The sequence below is a fragment of the Gavia stellata genome, unplaced genomic scaffold (genome assembly GCF_030936135.1).
Source record: "Gavia stellata isolate bGavSte3 unplaced genomic scaffold, bGavSte3.hap2 HAP2_SCAFFOLD_117, whole genome shotgun sequence".
NCBI lineage: Eukaryota > Metazoa > Chordata > Aves > Gaviiformes > Gaviidae > Gavia > Gavia stellata.
In genome coordinates this window covers 55174-79582 of record NW_026777371.1, presented here as the reverse complement: position 1 = coordinate 79582, position 24409 = coordinate 55174, and the positions used below count along the sequence as shown (strand labels likewise).

Here is a 24409-nt window from a genome sequence, read left to right as displayed (position 1 = left end):
CCCCCCCAGGGCTCACAGAGCCCCCCCAAACCCCCAGAGACTCCCCCGAGCCCCCCCAAACCCTACAATACCGCCCCGAGACCTACCTTGTGAGACACGGCCCGTGACCCCCATGGGGCACCCCTAAACCCCCCCCGGGGGCCCCCCCCGGCACCCCCACATATATGGGGGGGCCCCAAAAGGGGCCTGGCAGGGTCAGCCAGGCCACCCCCCCCCAGACCCCACAACACCCTTCACTGGGGGCCAGGGGGGGCCCTGCAGCCTCCCTGGAACCCCCAAACCGAGCCAAGAGGGCTAGAAGGAGCCCCCCAAAGTGGGGGGGATGCCAAAACCGCCCCCCAAAGTGGGGGGGGACCCCAAAACCCTCCCCCAGGGGGTGCGCCCCCCCCCCCAGCCATCCGGAAGTTGCTCACGGCGGGAGAGAGCCCGGGCGCCCGCAGGGGGAGGGCGGCCGGTTTTTGGGGTGGGGGTGCCGGGGGGTGTCCCCGGGGTGCCGGGGGGTTCCGGGGGGGTCCCCGGGGGGGTCCCCTCACCTTCGGTGACCTCGGTGATGTGGCACTCCTCCAGGGCCCCCGAGGGGCTGTGCACCTTGGCGTCCAGCACCCCCTTGGCCCCGTTCAGGCTGACGGCGAAGGAGGCCGGCTGGTGCACCTTCAGCCCGGACTCCTGGGGGGCAGAGACCGTCAGCGCGGGGGGGGGACACCCCCAAACGCGGGGGGGCACCCCCAAACCCGGGGGGGGGCCCCGGGAGGGGGAGAAGCCAGCACCGGCCCCCCTGCCCTCAGACACGGCCCCCGCGGGTAACCCCGGGGTGTCGGCAGCTCCGAGTCCCAGTCTGGATGACGCCGGGGGGCTTCGCCCCCCCAGATCCTCTCCCCCCCAAAAATCCGGGGGGATGGCACCCCCAAATCCTCCCCCTCCCAGAAACAGGGGGGATAGCACCCCCAAATCCTCACCCCCAAAAACCAGGAGGAGAATAACACCCCTAAACCCTCACACCCCCCCCAAAGAAAACCCCAGGAGGATAACACCCCCAAAAAACAGGGGGGACAGCACCCCCAAATCCTCACCCTCCCAGGAACAGGGGGGATAGCACCCCCAAATCGTCACTCCCAAAAAAAAAATGCGGGGGGATAACACCCCCAAATCATCACTCCAAATAATCCCGGGGGATAACACCCCCCAAAAAACCAGGGGGGACAGCACCCCCAAATCCTCACCCCCTAAAAAATTTGGGGGATAACACCCCCAAATCCTCTCCACAAGAAAATGGGGGGATAACACCCCCAAAACACTCCCCCCCCAAAACCAGGGGGGATACCCCCCCAAATAACCTTGGGGGGTGTCGATACCCCAAAGAATCCCGGGGGGGGGAAAAACACCCCCAAATCCTCACACACCCCCCAAAAAAAAACCCCAGGGGGGTAACACCCCCAAATCCTCACCCCAAATATCTCAGTGGGATTGACACCCCCAAAAAGTGAACCCCAAATAACCCCGGGGGGACGAGCACCCCCAAATCCTCACCCCAGATAACCCCGGGGGGGATTTACGCTCCCCCCTCCCCAACTGAGACCCCGAGTAACCCCGGGGGGGGCCCTGCACCCCAAAACACCCCCGGGAGGGATCTGCACCCCAAGATCCCCCCCCGGGGAGGGGGGAAACCCCTACCCCGACTGACCCCGGGGAGACCCGAACCCCAAAATAACGAGGGGGGGGAGCTGCGCCCCAAACCCTCCGCTCTGGGGGAAGGCTGCACCCCGACACCCCGGTTTCGGGGGTCCCCCGAAGGCCGGCAGGCGCTTGGGGGTGCTGGGGAAAGCCCCCCCCCCAGTTTGGGGGGGGCAGTGCTCCGCAGGTAGTGGGGTCTCCCAGGAGGCGGGGAGGGATTTGGGGGTGTCAGGGGAGCCCCACCCCACCCCACTTACCTTGTGGGGCCGGAGAGCTTAACGGGAGAGAACGGGGGGCCCCGGGCGTCCCCCGGGTTTGGGGGTGCCGGGGGGGTTTTGGGGGGCCGCTCTCTCCCGCCAAGGCCCCTCCGGGCCCCGGGGTCGCCCCCCGAGCGGGGTGGGGGGCGACGGGGGGGCTGTTAATAGCCTTTAAAAGAGACACGAGAGAAGACCCCCGGGACCCCGCGGCGGCTGGGGGGACGCAGGGGCTGCCTGGGCCAGCGCAGGGACCCCGAAACCCCGCTGCGGCTGCAGAGCCCCCCCAAACCCGGCTGCAGACCCCCCCGAACTCCTCCAAAACCCTACTCCTGACCCCCAAAAGCTATGACCCCCCCAAACACCTCAAAAACCCCGCTGAAGCTGCCCTGGGGGTACGCTGCCCTCACAGGCACCCCAAAAACCTCAATAAAGCCCCTGCTAGGGCTGGGCTGTCCCTACAGGCACCCCAAAAATGCTGCCCTAGGGCTGGGCTGTCCCTACAGGCACCCCAAAAATGCTGCCCTAGGGCTGGGCTGTCCCTACAGGCACCCCAAAAATGCTGCCCTAGGGCTGGGCTGTCCCTACAGGCACCCCAAAAATGCTGCCCTAGGGCTGGGCTGTCCCTACAGGCACCCCAAAAATGCTGCCCTAGGGCTGGGCTGTCCCTACAGGCACCCCAAAAATGCTGCCCTAGGGCTGGGCTGTCCCTACAGGCACCCCAAAAATGCTGCCCTAGGGCTGGGCTGTCCCTACAGGCACCCCAAAAATGCTGACCTAGGGCTGGGCTGTCCCTACAGGCACCCCAAAAATGCTGACCTAGGGCTGGGCTGTCCCTACAGGCACCCCAAAAGCCCCCCTAGGGCTACACTGACCCTATGCAGACACCCCAAAACCCCACTAAAGCCTCCCTAGGGCTACGCTGACCCTACAGGCACCCCAAAACCCCACTAAAGCCTCCCTAGGGCTACACTAACCCTATGCAGACACCCCAAAACCCCACTAAAGCCCCCCTAGGGCTACGCTGACCCTACAGACACCCCAAAACCCCACTAAAGCCCCCTTAGAGCTACGCTGACCCTACAGACACCCCAAAACCCCAGTAAAGCCCCCCTAGGACTACGCTGACCCTACGCAGACACCCCAAAACCCCCCTGGAGCTAGGCTGACCCCCAGGCCCCCCCGCCCTGCGCGTGGCCGTCCCGAGCCCAGCCGGGGGGTGCGAGGGGGGGGTTTCTCCCGGTGCCTCACCTGAAGGCTAGAAACAGTCAGGCGGCGGGCGGCGTCGCAGGGGGCGGCGGCCGTCACCACGAAGGGGCTCTCGGGGATGTGCTCCTCGTTGAACTTCACCGACACCTCGTAGTCGCCTGCGGGGAGGGGGACGGCGTCAGTGAGGGGGGGTCCCCGCCTCTCCCCGGCCCCCCCCGCAGCCCTCCCCGGCCCCGTACCGGGCTCCTGGACGACGTAGGAGACGCCGCAGGATCCGTCCTTGCGGTCCTCGAAGGCGATCTCGGCTTTGCTGGGCCCCTCGACGGCGATGGAGAGGCCGCCGGCGCCCGCCTCCCGCGTCCAGATGCTGAATTCGGCTGGGGGGGGCAGTGGGGACGGGGCGTCAGGGCCCCCCAAAAGGCCTGAGCCCCCACCCCACGCCGCCACACCCCATCTGGGGGGCAGCCCCCCGGTTCCTCCCCAGCTGGGCCGGTTTGAGGGACCTGGGGCCAGTTCGGGAGCCCGGGCTGGATTCAGGAGACCTCCAGCAGGTTTTGGGGAGTCCCCCAGCAGTGTTGGGGAGCCCCAGATGAATTCTGGGGAGCCTCTCATGGGTTTTAGGAGCTCTAGGTGGAATTGGGGAGGCCCCTATGGGTTCGGGGAGCCTCAGTTCAGATTTAGGGAGCGCCAGGTGGGTTTTGGGGAGCCCCATGAAGGATCAGAGACTCGCGCAGACTCAGGAGCCCCAGACAGGGGCAGACAGTCCCAAGGAAGGTCGGGGGGGGGCCCCCAGGCAGGCTCAGGGTCCCTGGGTGGGTTTGGGGAGCCCTGGGTGAGTTTTGGGGTGCCTGGAGCGGGTTGGGGTGCCCCAGCAGGGGTGGGCATACCTTTAGGGGCAGCCCGAGCGGGTTCAGGGGCCGTAAGGGGGTCGGGGCAGCTCTGCGCGAGTAGCGGAGCCCCGAGGGGGGTCTGGGGCAGATTTTGGGGTGCCCCCGCTCACCTGGCACGCCGGCCTCGGCCCGCTCGAGGCCGGGCCCCCCGGCGCGGACCTTGTGGGCGCCGCCCTCGCCCATGGGCCCCACGGTGAACTGGAAGGGGCTGCCGGGGACGTGCTGGCCCCGGTCCTTGACGCTGACCGAGTGGACGCCGGTCTCGGCGGGCACGAAGCGGATGCTGTAGGCGCCGCCGTCGCCCTCCAGCACCTGCGCCGCCACCGCCTGCCCCGAGGGGCCCGTCACCACCGCCGTCACCTCGTGGGCGCTCAGCTCTGCCGGCAGCGGGGGCGTCAGGGGGGGGCCGGGGGCTCCCCCCTCCGCCAGGAGAGGCCCCGGGGTCCCTCCGTGCGCCCCCACTCCGTCCCACGTGGGTCCTTGGGGGACTCTCTATCTCTGGGGTCCCCCTGTGGGTCCTCGGGGTCCCCCGGGGGTTTTCTAGGGACCCCCACCCCTGCAACGCCTCCCTGCGTGTCCCCGGGGTCCCCCAGAGCCAACAGGTACCTGGGGACCCCGCAGACCCCTGCCTGTGCCCCCCCGCCAGGCCCTGGTACCCCCAGGCGTCCTTGGGGACATCCAAAGGGTCCGTGGGGGGCCCACAGACCCTCTCCTCCACCCACACCCCCGGTCTTGGGGTCCCCCCCACTGCCCCAGCAGCCTCCTGAGACCCTCAGGGACACTGAGGGCCCCCCCGGGTCTTGCTGAGCCCCCCCAGGGGCCCCCCCAGGGTCACCCCTCCCCACTCACCCGGCACCTTGAGGCTGAGGTCGCAGGCGGTGCCCACGCTGGCCTCGGGGGGGGCGCGGCGCCGGCGCGTGATGCTCTCCTTCACCCGCCCCTCGCCCGTCACCTTCACCGAGAAGGGGCTCCCTGTGGGGGGGCGCGGGGGGGGTCACATCAGCCCCCCTAAACCCCTCCCGTCTTCTCCTGGCCCCACCGCACCCCCACACCCCACTCGGTACCCGCAGCTCCCTCCCCATGCCCTCCCCAGTACTCCCAGTTGGCCCCAGCACCCTCCCAGCACGCCCCCAGCAGCTCCGGTTACCCCAGTATACCCTCCCAGTGCCCCCAGTTCCCTCCAGTAACCCCAGGACCCTGCTCTAGCTCCCCCAGTACGCTCCCCCAGTATCCCCACTTCCTTCCCAGTACCTCCAGTAACCAAACGACCCCGGTGCACCCTCCCGGTGTCCCCAGGCAGCTCCCCCGGTACCTCCGGTTCCCCCAGTGACCCCCATTCCTCCCCAGTATGCCCTCCCAGTGCCGCCGCTTGCCCCGGCAGCCCCCGCGGCGCCTCCAGGCCCCCCCAGTCCGCGCCCCCAGCACCCACCGGGGACGTGCTGGTCGCCGAACTTGACGGAGATGATGTAGTTGCCGGGTTCGGTGGGGCAGTAGGAGACGCGGCAGGTCCCGTCCTCCAGCTCCTCCGTGGTGATGTCCACCTTGCTGGGCCCCTCGATGGACAGGCTCAGCCCCCCGTAGCCTGGGGAGGGGGCCGTCAGCAGGGACCCCCGCGCCCAGGACCCCCCCCAGCCCCCCAGCTCTCGCGGGACGGGGCGTACCGGCGTCGCGGGTGTCGATGGTGAAGTGCGCCGGCTCGAAGGTGCGTCCCTCGCGCAGGCCGGGCCCCGCCACGCGCACCCGGCTGGCGTCCCCCAGCTCTGCCTGGCTGATGGTGACGGAGACGGGGCTGCGGGCCAGGGGCTGCCCCCCCCGCGAGATGTGCACCAGGTGCTCCCCCACCTCCTGCGGCACGAAGGAGATGCCTGCGGGGACGGGGACGCCGGCCTCAGGACAGGGGACTGCGGAGGGACACGGGCCTCCCGATACAGGGACACAGAAGAGGCGGGGTGGGGGGGGACACAGAAGAGGCGGGGTGGGGGGGACACAGGGGACATCTCTGCAGGGGTGTCGGGACGGGGGGTCGCAGTGCGGGGACATCATCAGGGGACGTGAGGGACAGGGACATCACGGGACGGGGACACAGATGGGGACACCGTGGAGGCGTTTGAGCTGGCCAGGCTCTCCGTGCCCTGACAGCGAGGTGACAGGGACCGCGTCCCTGCGTCCCCAACGCCTCGCGTCCCCCCCCTCCCCTCGCTCAGCTGCGGAGGCGTCGGAGCCGGCCAGGCTCCCCGCAGGCCGAGAGCGAGGGGCGGGGCGCCGCGCCCCCAGGGACCCCCCCGGGCGTCCCCCCCTCACCGATGTGGCCGTTGCGAAGGCGCTTGAGCTGGCAGGGCTCCTTGCGGCCCGAGGGGGCGGTGACGGTGGCCGTCAGCTGGCTCAGGTCCGTCTCCCCGATGTCCAGGGGGATGTCGGCCGAGGCGCCCACCTTCAGGTGGGACAGGCGCAGGCTGTCGTCACCTGCGGGGACACGGGGTCAGCAGGGAGGCGCCCCGAAAAGGCCTGGCGCTTCCCCAGACCCTCTCTAGGGACCCCCAGAATGACCTCAAGTCCCCTGGGGCTGCAAGATCCAGCCCCAGATCCGCTCCAGGGACCCCCGGGAGCGCCCGCGGCACCTCTGGCCGCGCCCCCCGTACCGGTGATGCGGGCGGTGAAGGGGCTCCCCGGGATGTGCTTGTCGTTGTACTTCACCACGATGCTGTAGTCCCCGGGCAGCACCGGCAGGTAGGAGACGCTGCACGTCCCGTCCTGGTTGTCGGTGCAGCTGATCTCCGCCTTGGAGGGACCCTCCACGGCCAGCGACAGCCCTCCTGGGGGGGGCACGCGGGGGTCAGGGGGGGCCTGCGCCTGCCGGGGAGGACCCAGGCGCCCGGCGGACCCCGCCACGGGCTCACCCTCGCCGGCGTCCTTGGTGTTGACGGTGAAGGTGGCCGGCTTGTTGACGGTGCCGTGGATGAGGCCGGGGCCGTAGGCAGTGACGTGGCCGCTGTTGACGTAGTCCACGTAGAATTGCAGGGGGCTGCCTGGGGGGCGGCACGGGGGTGTCAGGGGAGCACTGAGACCCCCCCGCCGCCACAGGAGGATCCTCACGGCCGCAGGGACGTCGCAACAGACACATGGCGGTACGCAGGATGGCGTCACGGCGCCCCCAGGGCCACGACGCCTCCACAAGGCCCCCCCCAGAGCCGCCCCCCGGACCCCTCATTGCCCCCCTCAGCCCCCCCACCTGGAATGTGCATGTTCTCGTAGCGGATGTCCATCTCGTGCAGGCCGGCCTCGGTGGGGGCGAACCGCACCGTCACCGTCCCGTCCTTGTTGTCCGTGATGTCGGGCTTGGCCACCTTCCCCGAGGGCATCCGCACCTCCCCTGGGGGGGGGAACGGGGGGTCAGGGGGTGCTGGCTGGTCCGGGCACCCCCAGGAGGGCCCAAGCGGGGGGCTGGGGACGCCCTGGGGGGACCCTGGCTGTCTTGGGGACCCCCTGGTGGGACCTACGGACCCCGAGGAGGACATTGGCTGCCTTGGGGACCCCCCAGGAGGACCCTGGCTGCATTGGGGACCCCTTGGGAAGATCTGGGGGGGCTTTGGGGACGGCTCATGCCTTGGGGACTCCCAAGGACTCAAGGGGGGCCTGGGGACCCCAGAGGTCTTGGGGACTCCCCGGGGACCCGAGTTGTTTTGGTCACCCCACCCAGAGGGCTTTGGGGTCACCCCAGGGGAGCTCAGCTGTTCTGGGGACCCTCAGGGACAACGCTGGCGGTGTTGGGGACCCCCCCTCCTGGGCGTTTTGGGGAACCCGCCCCCCCTCACCCGTGATCTCGCCCTTCTTGATGGTGAAGGGGATGACGAGGTCGAAGGGGCGCAGCCCGGCCATGTCCAGCCCGTTCACCCCCAGCAGCGGGCGGTCGGTCGCCTGCGCAAACGAGCTCGTTAGCGGAACGCGCTGCCTGCCCGCTACGCACCTGGCACGCCGCCTGCGCCCGTTATCTCGCCCGCCGCCCGCCTGGCACGCTGCCTGCCCGCTACACGCCCCGCGCGCTGCCTGCCTGGCGTGCTCCGCGCACGCCGCCTGCTTGGCGCCTTGCCTGCCTGCTGCACGCCTCGCGCACGCCTCGCACGTTGCCTCCCTCGCACGCCGCCCGCCTCACACCCCAGGCACGCTCCCGGCACGCCGCCCACCGCCTGCCCGGCCCTCGCCCGCCCCGGCACACCGCCGGCACACTCACCATGACCTGGAAGGGGCTGTTGGGGATGTGCTCGCCCCCGAAGCGCACGCAGATGACGTACTTGCCGGGCTGGGGGGCGGTGTAGAAGATGTCGAAGGTGCCGTCGGCGTTCTCCACCACGTCCACGTCCACCTCGGAGCCGTCGGGCGTGCAGACGGTGCAGGTCACCTTGCCCTTGCCCGCCGCCTTGGCGTCCACCGTGATCACCGTCTCCTCCCCGATCTGGATGGTGGGGCCGATGCCTGCCCCTGCCAGGGAGGGGGGGTGACTGCCCGCCCCGGGGGTGCCCCCAAAGCGGCCCCACAGCGGGGGTGCGCGCCCCGCCGCGGTTCTCCGGTGCTGCCCACCCCCGAAACGGCCGAAGGACCCCCAAAGCTGGGGCCGACCTGAGCCCCCGGGCAGGCTGAGCACAGGGAAACTCGTGCCACGCCACAGGGAGGGGGTAATCAGGCGTTAATGAGGCATGGAGCTCCCCCATCCCACACGCCGGTGGTGACCTCGTGGCCGGGGGGGGTCCCCTCTGCCCTATGGGGGCAGCCAGGCACCCCCTAACGCCCCGGGACCCCCCAGCTCTCCGCCCTGTGTGGGGCCAGGGGAGCCCCCAGCGATGGGGGGTCCCCAACTACAACACTGCTGAGCCAAGGACCCCCCCAAAACGCTCACAGGTTCAAGCTACCCCCCCCCCACCCCCCCTTAACGAGGTTCGGGGGATGCCCCATAACCAGGACAGGACCAAAGGGGGTCCCTGTATTGGACTAAGGGGGGCCCCCAGGAGCAAACGGAATCGGGGGGTCTCCCCACATTGAACAAGGTCTGCCCCCCCCGTTAGAAGTCAGTTAGATGACGCCTGAGAGGTCCCCAGACACTAAGTGAAGGGGGGGGGCCCCTCATCGTTACGTGAGGCCGGGGGACCCCTCCGTAGTTTAAGGAGGGCACTAAACGAGGCCCAAGGTGCCCCCGAAGTTAGACCCTGGCCCCTCCTTCACGCCATCGCGGGGAAGGTCCCCCCGCTCGTCCAGGGGGGTAATTCTGGGGTGCGGGGAGGGGGTCACGCATGCGCCCCGACGCCAAGCGAGCCATGCCGTGAGCTTACCTAAGCCGTGACCTCCGATGGAGACTAGAGCGTGGGCACAAGAGGGGTGGGGGGGACGGGGTGGGGGCGCGGGGGGGACGTGGGGTGGGCAGAGAAGCGAGAAATCCAGTGAGACACACGTGGTGAGGCCCCCCCGCGCCCCCCGCCCCCCGCCTGCCCTCCCCGCTCGCCCCCCACCCGCGTCCCCCCACCCCGCGGTGACTCGGCTGGAAGCGGCTGGGCGGGCGGTGGATGTCCCCGTCGTCGTGTGCCCCCCACCGCCGGCGCTTACCGGTGACGGTGCACTTGCTGGCGTCGCCGGCGGGCACGGCGCGGATGCGGTAGGGCGAGTAGGGGATCTCGTCCCCGCCGTACTTGATGAGGATGGTGTAGCGCCCCGTCATGTCGGGGACGTAGGAGACCGTGTAGGTGCCGTCCTGGTTGTCCCGGATCGTCGCCTTCTTGGGCTTGCCCTCGGGGTCCTGCGGGGACGCGGGGGGACGTCACTGGGCCGGCCGCCCCCCCGCCGGACCCCTGCCCGCCCCCGCGCCCCCCGCCCCGCGCCCACCGTGATCTGGACGGCCAGCAGCCCCTCGCCAGCGTCCTTGGCGTCGATGGTGAACTCCACGGGGAGGCTGGCCGGGACCCCCGTCGTGTTCAGCCCGGGGCCGCTGGCCTTCACCTTGCTGGCGTCGTGCGTGGGCAGCGCCTTCACCTTGAAGGGGCTGTGGGAGAAGGCGGGGGGGGCGTCAAACCGGGCCCCCCGAAACCGCCCCGGCCCTGCCCTGTGCCAACCGCCTCACCTGCGGGGCACCTCCTCGTCGCCGTAGCGCACCGAGATGCTGTAGGGCCCCTCGCGGGAGGGGACGTAGCTGACGCGCTGCGTCCCGTCCCCGTTGTCGGCCACGTCCACGGGCTCCACCACGCCTGGGGGCGGTGGGGGGCGTCAGGGCACCCCAGAGCACCCCGAGACCTCGCAGCGTGCCCAACGCTCCTCAGGGCATCGCACGCAACACCCCAAGAGCCTGCAGTGCTCCAAGGGGCATCCAGAGACCCCTTAGGGAACCCCGAGACCCCCTACAGAAGAACCCTGTGGGGCACCCCAAGACTTTGCACCACCCCATGAAGTGCCCCGAGACTCCCCGTAACGTCCCACGGGGCACCCCGCGATCTCTTGTAACATCCCACAGGGCACCCCAAGACCTCCCAGGGCACCCCAAGAGCCACTACAGGGCACCCCAGGACCCCACAGCACCCCATGGGGTGCACCAGGACCCCCCCACGCCACCCCGAGACAACACAGCAGCTATAGGGCACCTTTTATACCAGATACCCTGGTCTCCGTGGGATCGGGGGTACCCCAAACGCCCCCCAGCCCCAAAGCAGGGGTGTCCCGCACTGACCTTTGGGGCCCTGAACCTTAACGTCCAGGGGGGCGACGCCGGCCTTGCTGGTGTCGACGGTGAAGGTCTGGGGCACGTTGGCTCGCACGACGCCCGGCGTCAGCCCCGGCCCCGCGCACTTCACCTTGGATGAGTCCACCACGTCCGTCACCGGCACCTTGAAGGGGCTCCCTGGGTGGGGTGGGGGGACACGTGAGTGTGGGGGGGGCGACAGAGCCACCTCCCTCGCGCCGGTGCCCCCCTGGGACCCCCCGTGTGCTCACCGGGGACCTGGTGGCCGCCGTAGGTGACATTGAGGCTGTAGGTGCCTGGCTCATAGGGGATGTACTCCACCGAGCAGCTCCCGTCCTTGTTGTCGGTGCAGGACATCTTGGCCTCCGAGGGACCCTCCACCGCCAGGCCCAGGCCCCCCGTGCCGGCACCCCTGGGGCGGGGGGAGCACGGGGGTCAGGTGGGGCACCCCCAAACCCGCCCCAGCCCCCAGGAGGGGCTTGATGGGGGGGGGGGGGGGGGGGAAGAAAGCTTAGGGGCTCGGGGAGAAGCGTTTAGGATACAGGCATGTTTTGGGGGGACTAAGAAGGGAAGGACTCAGGGTATGAAGAGATTTGGGGTACGGGGATGATTTAGGGGACACCAGGGAAAGGACTTGGGGTGCAGGGCTGTTTCAGGGGACACCAGGAGAAGGATTCGGGCTGGGAAGGCGTATTTAAGGCGCCTACGGCCAGACTTGGGGCACCGTGACGATTTCAGGGGTGCCAGGAGATGGACTTGGGGTACAGGAGGGTGTAGGGGACCAGGGAGGGGGGATTTGGGGTACAGGGGTGCTCCTGATGACAGCTGGGGGCCCTGGGAGATGGTGTGGGGGCCCGGCTGGGGGATTTGGGGTCTCACCGGGTCTCCACGGTGAACTTGTTGGGCTGGTTGGTGGTGCCGCTCTGGATGCCGGGGCCGTGGACACGGACGCGTGCCGGGTCGCAGCCCTCGGTGACGGGCACGCGGAAGGGGCTGTGTGGCACCGGGCTGCCGGCGTAGCTCACCTCCACCGTGTGCATGCCTGGGGGGGCACGGCGCGGACGTCACCCCGAGGCCACGGGCGCTGGCCCCCTCCCCGCGCACCCCCCATGCCTCACCCTCCTCATAGGGTGTGTACTCCACGTGGTAGGTGCCATCACCCCGGTCCTCCACGAAGGTCTCGGTGACGTTCCCCGAGGGGTTGGACACCCGCGTCTTCACGTGGGGGCCGCCGGCTTTGGTCAGCGCCCGGGCGTCCACGTCGAACTCCGTCACCGCCTCCCTGAACACACCTGGGGGGGGCCGGCGGCGGGGGGGGCCGTCAGGCGGCTGCACCCCCCGCGCCCCCGTCCCTGTGGCCGCGGCCCCGCACTCACCCTTGCCCTCCACGCCGGGCCCGTAGACCTTGACGCCGGCGGTGTCGACGGCGGGCTCCACCCGCACCTTGCTGGGGAAGTGTGGTACGGGCTGCCCGCCGTACTCCACGGTGATGGTGTAGACGCCGGGGCTGAGCGGGGTGTAGGCGATGGTGTAGGTGCCATCGCCGTTGTCCTCCACCCGCACCTCGGCGCGGGCACCCGCCTCCGAGGTGATGCCGATGGTCAGCTCGGCCGTGCCGGCCCGGCTGCAGTCCACGCGGAAGTGGCCGGGCTGCCCGGCCGTGGCGCCCTCCAGCCCCGGCCCCGAGCACGTCACCTTGGAGGCGTCGAAGGGGGCGCGGACGGGGGCGCGGAAGGGCGAGCCGGGCACGTGGGCGCCGGCGAAGAGGATGTTGATGTTGTAGTCGCCGGGCTCGGTGGGCAGGTAGGAGACGGAGCAGGTGCCGTCGCCGTTGTCCAGGCACTCGATCTTGGCCTCGCAGGGGCCCTCCACCGTCAGCCCCAGGCCCCCCGTGCCGGCCCCCTTGGTGTCGATGGTGAAGGGGGCCGGCACCCCGGCCAGCCCCCCCTGCAGCCCCGGCCCGAAGGCGCGCACCTGCGGGGAGAGCGGCCACCGTGTCGGGCGGGGGGGCCCTTGCCGGGGGGCCCCGGCTCTCGGGGACAACCTCCGCCCCCTTAGAGGGGAGCCATGGCAGGGGGGACGCCCCGGCCCCGGGGGTCTGCTCTTACCGGGGACCCCCGTTGTCAGGGACACGCTCTTACTGGGCCTCCCCCAGCCCCTGGGGACCCCCGTCACCAGCAACAAGCTCTTATTGGGGTCCCCCAGCCTGCGGGGACCCCCGCTGTCAGGGACACTCCCTCACTACAGACACCCAGTGCTTGGGGACCCCCGTAAGCAGGGACACCCCCTTAGTGGGGACCCCGACCACCCTTAGTGGGGCCCTCCCAGCTCCCGGGGCCCCACCACCCCCCGCAGACACCCCCGTAGCCCGGTCCCCACCCCGCAGGCAGACCCCCGGGACCCCCATCCCGTGGGGACACCCCTGAAAGCGGGGGGCCAGACCCACCTTGGAGGGGTCGGTGGGGGGCACGGCCTCGACGGGGAAGGGGCTGCCGGGGACGGGGACGCCGTCGTAGGTGACCTCCACCTGGTAGGGCCCCTCCTCGCGGGGGATGAAGCGCACCAGGCTGTTCTCGGGGCTCAGCCCCGGCTCCACCGTGCAGGGCACCGCCTTGCGCGAGGGGCCCGTGATCTTCGCCCCCACCTTGCCCTGGCCCCCGGCGCCCTTCGACTTCACCGTGAACTCCTGGTCCTTCCCCACCTCCAGCTCTGCGGGGGCACACACAGCCTGCAGGGGGGCCGCACCCCGAAACGGGGGGCTCCCCCCTGCCAAGAAGCCCCCACCCCCAAGAGAACACCCCAAGTCTCCGACCACAAACCCCCACCCCAAATCCTCTCAGGGAACCCCCCAAATCCTCTCGGAGAGGGAGCCCCCCCAGACCCCCACCCCAAATCCTCTCGGAGAGGGAGCCCCCCCAGACCCCCACCCCAAATCCTCTCGGAGAGGGAGCCCCCCCAGACCCCCACCCCAAATCCTCTCAGAGAGGGAGCCCCCCAAATCCTCTCAGAGACGGAGGCCCCCCAGACCCCCACCCCAAATCTTCTCCGGGGAGGGAGCCCCCCCCCAAACCCCCACCCCCAAGCAGGACCCCCCCAACTGCCCCCATTTCCCCACCTGCCCCCCAGCCCTATAGGACACCCCTGCCCCCCAAAGCGGGGTCCCCCAATCGCCCCGGGCTCCCCCTCCCCACAAGCCCCCTGGTCCTCCAGCCCCGCTCCCCACGCTGCCCCCCAGCCCCCAAACCTCCTCTAAGAGGGGGTCCGAGTGCCCCCCAGCCCAGAGCCCCCCCCCGAGCCCCCGGCGTACTGTCGTCCAGGCCGGAGATCTTGATCTTGCCCAGGTCGAGGCTGGGGGCCACCCCGACGGTGAAGGGGCTCTTGGGGATGTGGTCGCCCCCGTAGGTCACTGCCACCCCCAAATTACCCTGGGGGGGGAGAGGGGGTGGCTGTGGGGGTGCTGTGGGGGTATTTGGGGGGGTGTGCAGGGTTTTTGGGGTCCCCCCCCGTTACCTGCTGCAGGGGGGTGTACTTGACGGTGTGGGTGCCGTCGTGGTTGTCGATCACCTCCAGGTCCCGCACGGCCTCGCCCTTCCCGGGCCCCGTCACCTGCACGTCCAGGGGGGCCCGGCCCCCCGCCTTGGCGTTCACCGTGAAGTGGGTGGGCTTCCCCAGCTCCACACCTGCCGGGGGGAGCCGGAGGGGTCAGGGGGTGTCCCCAAATCCCTGCCGGGGGCCCCCCCGGGATCCTCCTGCCGCCCCCCAACTCACCGGAGCGGCTGAGGCCGGGTCCCTCCGCCTTCACCTTGCTGGCGTCGTGCGAGGGGTCGACCTTGATCCGGATGGGGCTGGTGGGGGTGGCCTGCGGGGAGGGACCCCAAAGATCAGCCCCCGGCACCCCAAGACCCCTCGTGCGCCCCCCCGGCCCCCCCCCAGCCCCACCTGGTCGGCGAAGAGCACCATGATGGTGTAGGCGCCGGGGCCGCGGGGGGTGTAGCGCACGGTGAAGGTGTCGTTGTCGTTGCGGATGATGTCGAAGTCGATGTCGGCCTCGGCCGGGCCCACCACCCCCGGGGCGCACTTGATCCCGATGCTCACGTCCCCTGGGGGGGCCGGGGGGTGTGTGTCAGCACCCCAAAGCTCCCCAGGGACCCTCCGCCCCCCCCAAACCCCACAGGCACCCTCCTGCCGCCCCACACCCTGCAGACGCCCTCCTCCCCGCCCCAGCTCTCCCCGCACCGTGCCAAGCCCACCCTAAATGCCCCCAGCCCCCTCCCTGGCCCCCCACTTCCCCCCCAGCCCCCCCAAAGCCGCCCCCGGGGCTCACCCTGCCCGGCCTCGGTGCAGTCCACGGTGAAGTAGGTGGGCTCGTGGGCCTTGAGCCCCGTCTTGGCCACGCCGGGGCCGTAGACCTTCACCTTGTGGGGGTGGCTGCCGGCCCCCACGCCCACCTGCGGTTCGAGGGGTGGGGGTCAGGCCCGCCGCCTCCCCAGGCAGCCAGGACACGCCCCCCCCGTTTTTGGGGACCCCCCTCACCCGGAAGGGGCTCTGGGGGATGTTGACGCCGCCCCAGGACACCATGGCCGTGTGCTTGAGGGGCTTCTTGGGGACGTAGGAGCAGCTGTAGGTGCCGTTGCCGTTGTCCTTGACGGAGACGTCCACGGGGTTGCCCTCTGCATCCTGGGGGGGCACGGGGGGGTGTCAGCACCCCCAAAATCCACCCTGTGACCCCCCCAAGTCCACCCACGCCCCCTTCTCCACAGCCAGGCCTCCAAACCCACCCCGTGGCCCCACAGCTCCCCCCAGCGCCACCGCCTCTGCGCTGGGGCTCCCAAATCCTCCCCATGTCCCCCCAAAACCACCTCGTACTGCGTCCTAACTGGGGCTGCACCCGCAAAGCCCCCCCAAACCACCCCACAGCCCCCCAAATCACACACAGCCCCCAAAACCACCCCACAGCCCCCAAAACCAGTCCACCCTGTGCCACCTCCTCCGTGCCCGGGCTCCCAAGTCTTTCCAAACCCACACAACCCCCCAAAATCCACCCTGTTCCCTGCCCTACCCAGGACGGTGCCCCCCCAAATCCCCCCCCTGGGCCCCCTCACCTGCATCTGCACTTTGAGGGGTCCCTTCCCCCCGTTTTTGGCATCCACCGTGAACTCAACGGGCTTGTTGATGGCCACCCCCGTCTTCTCCAGCCCCGGCCCGTAAGCCTTGACCTGAGGAGGGGGGGGCAGAGGGGTTACGGGGGTCCCCCGGGCGCTGGGCGGGGCTGGGGGGGCCGCGGGGGTCCCCCACCTTCTCAGGGAAGGAGTCTCGTGGCGCGGGGCGGATGTCGGCCATGAAGGGGCTGCGGCGGATGTCCTCGTTGTCGCAGAGGACGTGGACGGCGTAGGCGCCCGGCTCTTGCGGCCAGTACCGCACGTCGCAGGAGCCGTCCCCTCGGTCATCGCACTCGATCTTGGCCTGCGAGGGGCCCTCCACCGAGAAGCCTGTGGGGTACGGGGGGGGGTCAGGGGCACCCCAAAACACCCCGAGGTCCCCAAAGAGGAACCGCCCCAGGGGTGCGGAGCCCCACGGCGGCCATCGGCGCCCCGATGTCGCGGGACACGCAGACCCCAGGGAGGGGCTGCAGAGGCCCTCTGGAGACCTCAAAGCTCTCCCAAAACACCCAGGAGCCCCTCAGAGACCCCCAAAGCCCCCCCAAAACACCCCCAAATCCCCAAGAGCCCTTCAGAGATCCCAAAGGCCCCTCCAAAACACCCCAAAATCCCCAGATGAGCCCTGGAGCCCCTCAGAGACCCCCAAAACACCCCAAAATCCCCAGGAGCCCTTCAGAGATCCCAAAGCCCCCCCAAACCCCCCCAAAAGGCCCAGACAAGCCCTGGAGCCTCTCAGAGACCCCAAAGGCCCTCCAACACACCCCAAAATGCCCAGCAGTGTCCCAGAGGTCCCACCCCCCCCGATACAACCCCAAAGGGGCCCCTGAGAGATCCCCCAAACCCCTGGAGGCCCCCAGAGCCCCCCAGGATCCCACAATCCCCCCCCGAGGCCCCAAATCCCCCCCCAAAAGCCTCCCCGAGCCCCCCAAGGCATCCCAGGATCCCCCGGAACGCTCCCCCGCAGCCCCCGCCCTCACCGAGGGTGCCGACGTCGTCCCCGATGGCCTCCACCACGAAGTCGGCCGACTTGCCCACGACGCCCCCCTCCAGGCCGGGCCCCCAGGCCCGCACCTTCTGGCTGCCGCTCTCGGGGGACACCTTCACCTCGAAGGGGCTGGGGGGGAACAAGCGGGGGGGTCAGGGCAGGGCCCTGCTGCGGGCACGGCCCGCCGGAACGGCCCAGCCCCGGCACCGAGGATGGAAGCCCGTGATGGCGGCCGGCTCCCGGGCCGGGGGGGCCACGCTGCCCCCCTCCCAGTGCCCCCCAGCGCTCACCTGCGTGGGATGTGCTGTCCCCCCCAGGTGATCGTCACCGTGTAGGTCCCCGGCGCGGTGGGGAAGTACTCGAAGCTGAAGACGCCGTCCCCCAGGTCCTTCTGCTTCACCGCCTCCGTGCCCTCTGTGGGACACGTGTCAGGCGGGCGCCCCAAAACCCGGGGACCCCCGAAAGCCCAGATTCCCCCCCCGCACCCCAGGGACACCGCCCCCCCCCAAAAGCCCAGGGACCAGACCATCCCCTCGAGCAGGGGGCAAGGGCGCGTCCAGGGCCCTCACCCCCCTCAGGGCCCCCCCGCGCCCCCCCAGAAGAGGGGAGCCCCCCCGGACTCACTGGGGCCCTTGACGGTGACTTTGAGCTCCCCGCTGCCGGCCCCCTTCGTGTAGACCTTGAAATCCGCCGTCTCCTTCACCCGCAACCCCTTGGGCTGCAGCCCCCGCCCCACGGCGCGGCACGCCGAGGGGTTGCAGGCTGTGGGGAGAGGGTCAGGGGGGGCCCCGCCAGCCGGGGACCCCCAAAAACCCTCCCCGGGCATATGTTGGCAGGGGGGGTGATTCCCGTGTCCCGGGGGACCCCAAAAGCCACCCCAAGGGCAGGGGCTGCAGGGGAAGGTGGGGAGGAGGGCGCGGGGGGGGAGTGCCCCACACAACATGGGGGGAACACTGGGGGGAGAGAGGGACCCAGGCGTCCGGGGGACCCCCAAACCCGCGTCAGGGCACACACCGTGGGGAGAGGGTCTGGAAAGGACCCGGGCAGGCGGGGGGACCCCCAAACCCACGCTGGGGCACGTGCTGTGGGGAGGGACCCAGGCGTCCAGGGGCACCCCAGAGGGCACCGAGGGGGGTAAGGAGGGACCCAGGTGTCCGGGAGCACCCCCCCCGTGCCCCCCCGTACCGTCAGCGGGTCACCCGCGAGGACCCCGGCCGGCGCTTCCCGGACAGACGGGCAGAAGGAGCAGGACAGGCGGAGAGAGACAGAGCAGAGTCACGGGGGGCCGAGACCCCCCTGCAGCGACAGCCCCAGGCCCCCCACGTGGGGGGCAGAGAGCCCCCCACAAGGGCCCGGGGGGGCAGAAGCACAGAGACCCCCCCCGAGTTGGGGGGCGGAAGCACAGAGACCCCCTGAGCTGGGAAGGAGAGAGACCCCCCAGCTCAGAGGGGAGGAGAACACAGAGCCCCTAGTGGGGGGGCAGGAGAGAGACCCCCGAGTCCGGAGGGGACCGAGACCCCCAAGCTGGGGGGGGGGGACGGGGGACAGAGACCCCCAAGCTGGAGGGACAGAGGTCCCCAAGCTGGGAAGGACAGAGACCCCCGAGTTGGGGGGGACAGGAGGACAGAGACTCCCAGCCTGGGGGCGCGGGGGGCCAGAGAACCCCGCGGGGGGGCGGCCCCCCGGGGCTCACCCTGCCCCACGGTGACGCTGAAGGGGCTCTTGGGGATGGGGGCTCCCCCGAAGGCCACGTGGACAGTGTGGGGCCCCTCGGCCGTGGGGCGGTAGGTGCAGCGGTAGGTGCCATCCCCGCGGGCCTCCAGCGTCGGCTCCACCGTCCCCCGGCGCCCGCTGGGGTCCACGATGGAGACCTCCACCTCGCCCGGCCCCGCGCCTGCCGGCGACGGCGGCCGCGTCACCGGGGGGCACGGGGGGTGCCGGCCCCGGCCCCCCGCCCAAGGGGGACGCGCCCCCTCCCGCTCGCCCTGCCCCACGTCGGTCCCCCCGGGGCGCACCGGCGGTGAAGATCTCGAAGTAGGTGCTCTTGTTGGCCACGTTGCCCAGGGGCTCGATGCCGGGCCCCTGCGCCGAGACCCGGCCGGCGTCGCCCGCCGCCCGCCCCACCTGCACCTCGAAGGGGCTCTTGGCGATGTGCTGCCCCGCGAAGAGCACCGTCACCTGCGGGGGGACCCCGAAACACGGGGGGGCGTCAGGGGGGGCCAAACCCCACCGGCGGCCCCAAAACCACCCCGAGAGCTCCCAATTCTCTCTCCAGACCTCGGAAGGCAGAGAAGGGCACACCAGAGGCCGAGAGAGCCCCGGTGAGGCCCCAGAATGCCTCAGGACCCCCCAAAACACCTCCCGGCCCCCCAAGTCCCCACAAAGCCCCCCCCCCCATCCCTCTGACCCCACCTTGTGCACGCCGGTGACTTTGGGGACGTAGGAGACGGAGAACGTCCGGTTCTTGTCGTTGTTGGCCACCACTTTAGCCTGCGGGGGGGGGGGGCAAAGCCGTGAGACCCCCTGGGGGTCCCACAACCCCCCCAGATCCCCCCAAGGCCCCTCAAAACCCCCCAGGGACCCACTTCCCACCCCCAGAGCCCCCATCCCAACTCACAGACCCCCCCAGACCTGAACCAGCCTCCACCGACACGTCCCTCCCCGTACACCGGGACGTCCCCATCACCCGTAGCCCCCCAGGCTCGCCCCCCAGGCTCACCCCACAGCCCCCATAGCCACCCCCGGCCCCCCCCAGACCCATGCCCACCTCCTCGCGGTGCCCAGCGGGGTCCTCCACGTACACCAGCACGTCCCCCTGCCCCGCGCTGATTGTCTCCACCGTGAACTCGGCCCGTTGCTTCACCATGTTCCCCGTGGGCTCAATGCCTGCGGGACCCACCGTCAGCCCCACAGGGGTCCCGGCCCTGCCCCAGCCGCCCCAGGGGGGTCCCAGCCCCACCCTGCAGGTCCCAGCCCCACAGCCCTGCTGGGAACAAGGGAGTCCCCCGGATCTATAGGGAACGGGAAACAGCTCCATAGGGAACGCGAAATGCCCCCAATCCGTAGATAACCCCGATCTATAGGGTGTCACCCCCTGCTCTGTAAGGAACAGGGGGTCCCCGGATCTATAGGGCACGGGGTGTGTTCCCAAGGCCCTACAGGAATGCGGAGAGGCCCCAAATCTGCCGGGAGTTGGGCGCAGCCCCACGACGTCGCACAGCAGAGGGACCCGAAACCAGCCAGGAATAGGGAGGGGACAGGGGGTCCGGCAGCCCCCCCTCACCGGGGCCGTAGGCTCGGGCCTTCTTGGGGTTGAGTTTGGGGCGCAGGGGGGCCCCCGGCTTGAGCTTGGCCTTGGGGAACTGCGACAGGTAGGTCATGACCGAGTGCTCGTCCACGTTGGGGTCCACGATCTCCTCCGGGGTGATCACCTGGGGGGGACGCGTGGGATGGGGGGGGTCACCGGGCCGCTCCCGGACCCCTGGGTCCCCCCAGCCCGCCCCCCGCGGCCCCCTGCCCACCTGGGGGATGCCCAGCCACTCGTCGGCCTGCTGCATGGCCTCCCGGGCGTTGTCCACGGGCTTGCTGGGGTCCCACGAGTCCCAGTCGGGGCACAGCCCTGCGGGTGACAAGGCGCACGGTCACTGCCGGCAGTACAGCTTCCCCGTGTCCCCTCCTGCCCCCACGTGCCGCTAACACCGCCCTACAGCGTCCCCGTGCACCCCAGGGCCGCCCCCCAAGTCCCCACATGCCCCCAGGGCCACCCCGCCGTGTCCCTGCGTACCCCCAGGGCCATCACCCATGTCTCCACGCAGCCCCAGAGCTGTCTCCCACATCCTTGTGTGCTCCGGGGCGACCTCCCGCGTCCCCATGCGCCCCTGGAGCCACCTCTCTGTGCCCTCTTACCCCCCCCAGGGCCGCCCTGCCACGTCCCTGTGCGCCTCCAGGGTCACCACCCCGATCCTCATGCACCCCGAGGCCACTGTGTCCCCACGCACTCCCAGAGCCACCTCCCCGTGTCCCCACGCACCCCTGAGGGCCACCCCTGCGTCCCCGCGTCCCCTCACCGGGCGCGCAGCTGTCGACGAGGGCGCCCAGGGCCCGGCCGCTCTGCCAGTCCTTGCTGAAGTTGGTGATGGGGAGCTGGGGCAGGCGGTTCTGGATCCAGCCCAGCAGGCGCTGCTTGGGCGTCTGCCGCTTGGCCTCCTCCTCGTCCTCCTCGTCCCACATGGGCATGGAGATGGAGTAGTGCAGGATCAGCGTCCAGATCAGCCCCAGGATCAGCTTCAGGTTCCCGTCCACGATGGCCTTGCTGTCTGCGGGGGTGCAGGCGGGTCAGACCCCCCCCGGGGTGTGGGCCCCACAGCCGGGGGCCGCGGTGCCAGCGTGGGGATATGCTCGTGCTGTGGGGACACATGGGCCATGCAGGGACATGGCACCCGTGGGTGGGATGGAGTAAGCCCGGATGCCTGGGTGCCCATTAGGGGTTTGGGGGGGGTAAGTGTGGCTGCCCGGACGCCTGGGTCCCTGTTGGTGGTTTTGGGGGGTGTAAGGGCGGGTGCCCCGACGCCTGGGTCCCTGTCGCAGGGTGGGGGGGACAGGAGTCCCCAAGCGGATGCCTGGGTCCCTGTTGGTGGTTTTGGGGGGGGTGTAAGGGCGGGTGCCCCGACGCCTGGGTCCCTGTCACGGGGGGGGGGGACAGGAGTCCCCAAGCGGATGCCTGGGTCCCTGTTGGTGGTTTTGGGGGGTGTAAGGGCGGGTGCCCCGATGCCTGGGTCCCTGTCGCGGGGGGGGGACACAAGAGTCCCCAAGCGGACGCCTGGGTCCCTGTTGGTGGTTTTGGGGGGGGTGTAAGGGCGGGTGCCCCAACGCCTGGGTTGCGGTTGGCGGTTTTGGGGAGGTGTAAGGGCGGGTGCCCGGACGCCTGGGTCCCCGTTGGCGGTTTTGGGGGGGTGTAAAAGAGGGTGCCCGGACGCCTGGGTCCCCCGCCCCGCGGGAGGGGGGTAAGGGGTGGGAGGGAGGCCCTGCGGGGTGGGGGATGGGGCCCCAGGCCCCGCCCCCGGCCCCACCCCCCGCTCCAGCATTTTTTGGCCTTATATGGGCTCGGGCACCAGCGAGGCCCCGCCCCCCGGCGGCCCCGCCCCCGCCCCCCGCCCCACCGGGGACCCACCGGGGACCCCACGGCGCCCCCCGCCGCCCCCCGGAGCCCCCCGCGGGTCCCCGCCGCCCCCCGGGGGCTCTCGGCCCCCCCCCGGCCCCCCCCCCACGGCGGGGCCGGTCGCGGGTGGGGACGAGCCGCCCCCACGCGGGGCCCCGGGGCGGGCGGGGCCCGGCGCCGCCCGCAATCTGTGCCCGCAGGATGTGGGGAGCCGCAGGGCGAGGCCCCGGCCCCCCCCGGCGGGGCCCCACCCCCGGCGGGACAAGGGACCCGGGCGGCCGAGCGCCCCCCCCCGCATTCCTGGGATGGGAGCGGGCCCGGCCCCCCCCGCCTTTGTTATGGGGCCGGGGAGGGGCCTGCGGCGGGGGGGCGTAACGGGGGGTCCAAAGTGGGGGGGTCCCAGACAGGGCCCGGCCGGGGGTCTCTGACGAGGGGTCCCGGAGCGGGGGACCCCATCAGGGGCCGGGCGGGGCCCCCCGGGGGGGGGGGGGAGTCTTCCATGGAGCCCCACGAGGGGTCTCCCAAAAGGGGGACTCACGGCGGGGGGGCCCCAAAGGGGGAGGGTCCCCAAGGCCTCCCGTGGGGGGGCTCTCAAAGGCACCCCACTACAAGGGGGGGGCTCCAGGAGGGGGGTCCCCAAAGCGTTCCGTTGGGGGCCCCCAAAGGCAGCCCATTGCCATGGGGGCTCTGGGGATGGGGGGTGTCTCACAACCATCCCATTAGTGGGGCTCCCCAAAGACAGCCCTTCACTGGGGGGGGCTGCAGGCAGGGGGTTCCCAGATGCACCCCATTGGGGGGGCTCCCCAAAGGCAGCCTGTTACTGGGGGGGTCTGGGGGGGCTCCCCAAAGGCAGCCTGTTACTATAGGGACTTGGGGAGCTGCTGCAACCACCCCATTAGGGGGGCACCCCAAAGGCATGCTACTACTATGGGGGTCTGGGGGGGCTCCCCAAAGGCAGCTCATTAGTAGGGGGGTCTGGGGGGGGCTCCCCAAAGGCAGCTCGCTACTATGGGGGTCTGGGGGGACACGACTCCCACAATCCCCCTGTTGGGGGGGCTCCCCAAAGTCATCCTGTTACTAAGGGGTCTGGGGGGGCTCCCCAAAGGCAGCTCATTACTATGGGGGTCTGGGGGGGCTCCCACAATCCCCCTTGTTGGGGGGGCTCCCCAAAGGCAGCTCACTCCTATGGGGGTCTGGGGGGGCTCCCCAAAGGCAGCCCATTACTAAGGGGTCTGGGGGGGCTCCCCAAAGGCAGATCATTACTATGGGGGTCTGGGGGGGCTCCCCAAAGGCAGCCCATTACTAAGGGGTCTGGGGGGGGCTCCCCAAAGGCAGGTCCCGACTGTGGGGGTCTGGGGGGGCCCCCCAAGGGCAGCCCGCCCCTAGGGAGCCGGGAGCTCCCCCGCCGTCCCGTTAGGGCCCCCCCCGCCGCCTCACCGATGGAGACCAGCTTGATGTTCTCCCTCTCGAGGAACTCGAGGGCCACCGAGACGTTCTCCAGCTGCATCTGGCGGAAGGTGGGGCGGGCGTTGTACTTGCGGCCCATCTTCTTCTGGCTGAGCACCTCCAGCAGCGCGATCAGGCGCAGCCCGTCGCCCAGGTCGGTCTGCAGGTTGCCCACCCGCTTCTGCACGCACTTGAGGTGCTCGTTGCACCAGCGGGTGAAGGTGTTCTGCTGGATGCGCTTCCAGGGCGCGTCCTCCGCCAGGTCCTTCTCGGTGGCCGGCATCTCCCCGTCCGCCTCGCCGCGGGACGACGCCTCCTGCGCCCGGGCACGGCCGGCCGCGCTCATCCCTTTAGCGGGGGGGCGGCGGCGGCGGGGGGGGGGGCGGCGGGGGCGGGGCCGCGCCTGCGCCTGCGGCCGGGGGCGGGGGCGCCACCTGCGGGGAGCGGGGCGTCAGGGGGGGTCGGGGTGTCCCCCCCCCGCACCGGGACCCCCGCAGTGCGCCCCCGTTTGCGGGGCCCCCCCACTGCAGCGGTACCGCCCCGCACAGGCCCCCCCAGACGCCGCCGGCTTCGGGGAGACCCCCGCGCAGGACACGCCCCCGTCAGTCCCCAGGCTGGGGGGGGCAACGCGGGGCTGCCACGCCCTGCCACGCCCCGCCACGCCCCCCGCACACCCCCGCCGCCACCGGGGACACCGCGCAGCCCGGGGGTCCCAGCACCTCAAAAAGCCGCGTCCCCCCCCAGAGGGCTCCGGGGCCCCCCGCTGCAGGCTCACAGGGGGTCCCCAGGCCCCTCCAGGCGACTCGCAGCCCCCGCAAAGGGGTCCCCCCCTTTCTCCCCCCGGGGGGTCCCCCAGCCCCACGCGGGGGGGCTCCCCCGACCCCCAAAAGCGGGGTCCCCCCTTTCTCCCCGCACGGGGGGT

General features: G+C 71.0%; 1 protein-coding gene across 1 annotated transcript in view; it reads right to left on the bottom strand.

Annotated features, from left to right (window-relative positions):
* Positions 1 to 23775, bottom strand: part of LOC132321926 (filamin-A-like) — a 24645-nt gene extending 870 nt beyond the window's left edge. Inside the window, exons 1-43 of the mRNA XM_059835300.1 lie at positions 23479 to 23775; positions 20951 to 21199; positions 20405 to 20502; positions 20167 to 20314; positions 19651 to 19769; positions 19296 to 19373; positions 18899 to 19061; positions 18577 to 18777; positions 17508 to 17645; positions 17174 to 17297; positions 16876 to 17012; positions 16035 to 16228; positions 15842 to 15955; positions 15273 to 15416; positions 15064 to 15187; positions 14679 to 14839; positions 14508 to 14598; positions 14250 to 14419; positions 14047 to 14164; positions 13186 to 13448; positions 12116 to 12713; positions 11858 to 12031; positions 11619 to 11781; positions 10991 to 11151; positions 10728 to 10898; positions 10128 to 10251; positions 9893 to 10049; positions 9617 to 9806; positions 9346 to 9369; positions 8253 to 8500; positions 7837 to 7939; positions 7254 to 7394; positions 6922 to 7050; positions 6664 to 6837; positions 6326 to 6487; positions 5686 to 5889; positions 5454 to 5606; positions 4874 to 4996; positions 4135 to 4401; positions 3374 to 3511; positions 3177 to 3292; positions 534 to 666; positions 282 to 294 (exon numbers count right to left, since the gene is read on the bottom strand). Of these exons, the coding sequence (XP_059691283.1) occupies positions 282 to 294; positions 534 to 666; positions 3177 to 3292; positions 3374 to 3511; positions 4135 to 4401; positions 4874 to 4996; positions 5454 to 5606; positions 5686 to 5889; positions 6326 to 6487; positions 6664 to 6837; positions 6922 to 7050; positions 7254 to 7394; positions 7837 to 7939; positions 8253 to 8500; positions 9346 to 9369; positions 9617 to 9806; positions 9893 to 10049; positions 10128 to 10251; positions 10728 to 10898; positions 10991 to 11151; positions 11619 to 11781; positions 11858 to 12031; positions 12116 to 12713; positions 13186 to 13448; positions 14047 to 14164; positions 14250 to 14419; positions 14508 to 14598; positions 14679 to 14839; positions 15064 to 15187; positions 15273 to 15416; positions 15842 to 15955; positions 16035 to 16228; positions 16876 to 17012; positions 17174 to 17297; positions 17508 to 17645; positions 18577 to 18777; positions 18899 to 19061; positions 19296 to 19373; positions 19651 to 19769; positions 20167 to 20314; positions 20405 to 20502; positions 20951 to 21199; positions 23479 to 23770 (6992 nt within the window). The 5' untranslated portion in view covers positions 23771 to 23775. The remainder of the gene's footprint in view (positions 1 to 281; positions 295 to 533; positions 667 to 3176; positions 3293 to 3373; positions 3512 to 4134; positions 4402 to 4873; positions 4997 to 5453; positions 5607 to 5685; positions 5890 to 6325; positions 6488 to 6663; positions 6838 to 6921; positions 7051 to 7253; positions 7395 to 7836; positions 7940 to 8252; positions 8501 to 9345; positions 9370 to 9616; positions 9807 to 9892; positions 10050 to 10127; positions 10252 to 10727; positions 10899 to 10990; positions 11152 to 11618; positions 11782 to 11857; positions 12032 to 12115; positions 12714 to 13185; positions 13449 to 14046; positions 14165 to 14249; positions 14420 to 14507; positions 14599 to 14678; positions 14840 to 15063; positions 15188 to 15272; positions 15417 to 15841; positions 15956 to 16034; positions 16229 to 16875; positions 17013 to 17173; positions 17298 to 17507; positions 17646 to 18576; positions 18778 to 18898; positions 19062 to 19295; positions 19374 to 19650; positions 19770 to 20166; positions 20315 to 20404; positions 20503 to 20950; positions 21200 to 23478) is intronic.
* Between the last annotated feature and the right edge of the window lie 634 nt (positions 23776 to 24409).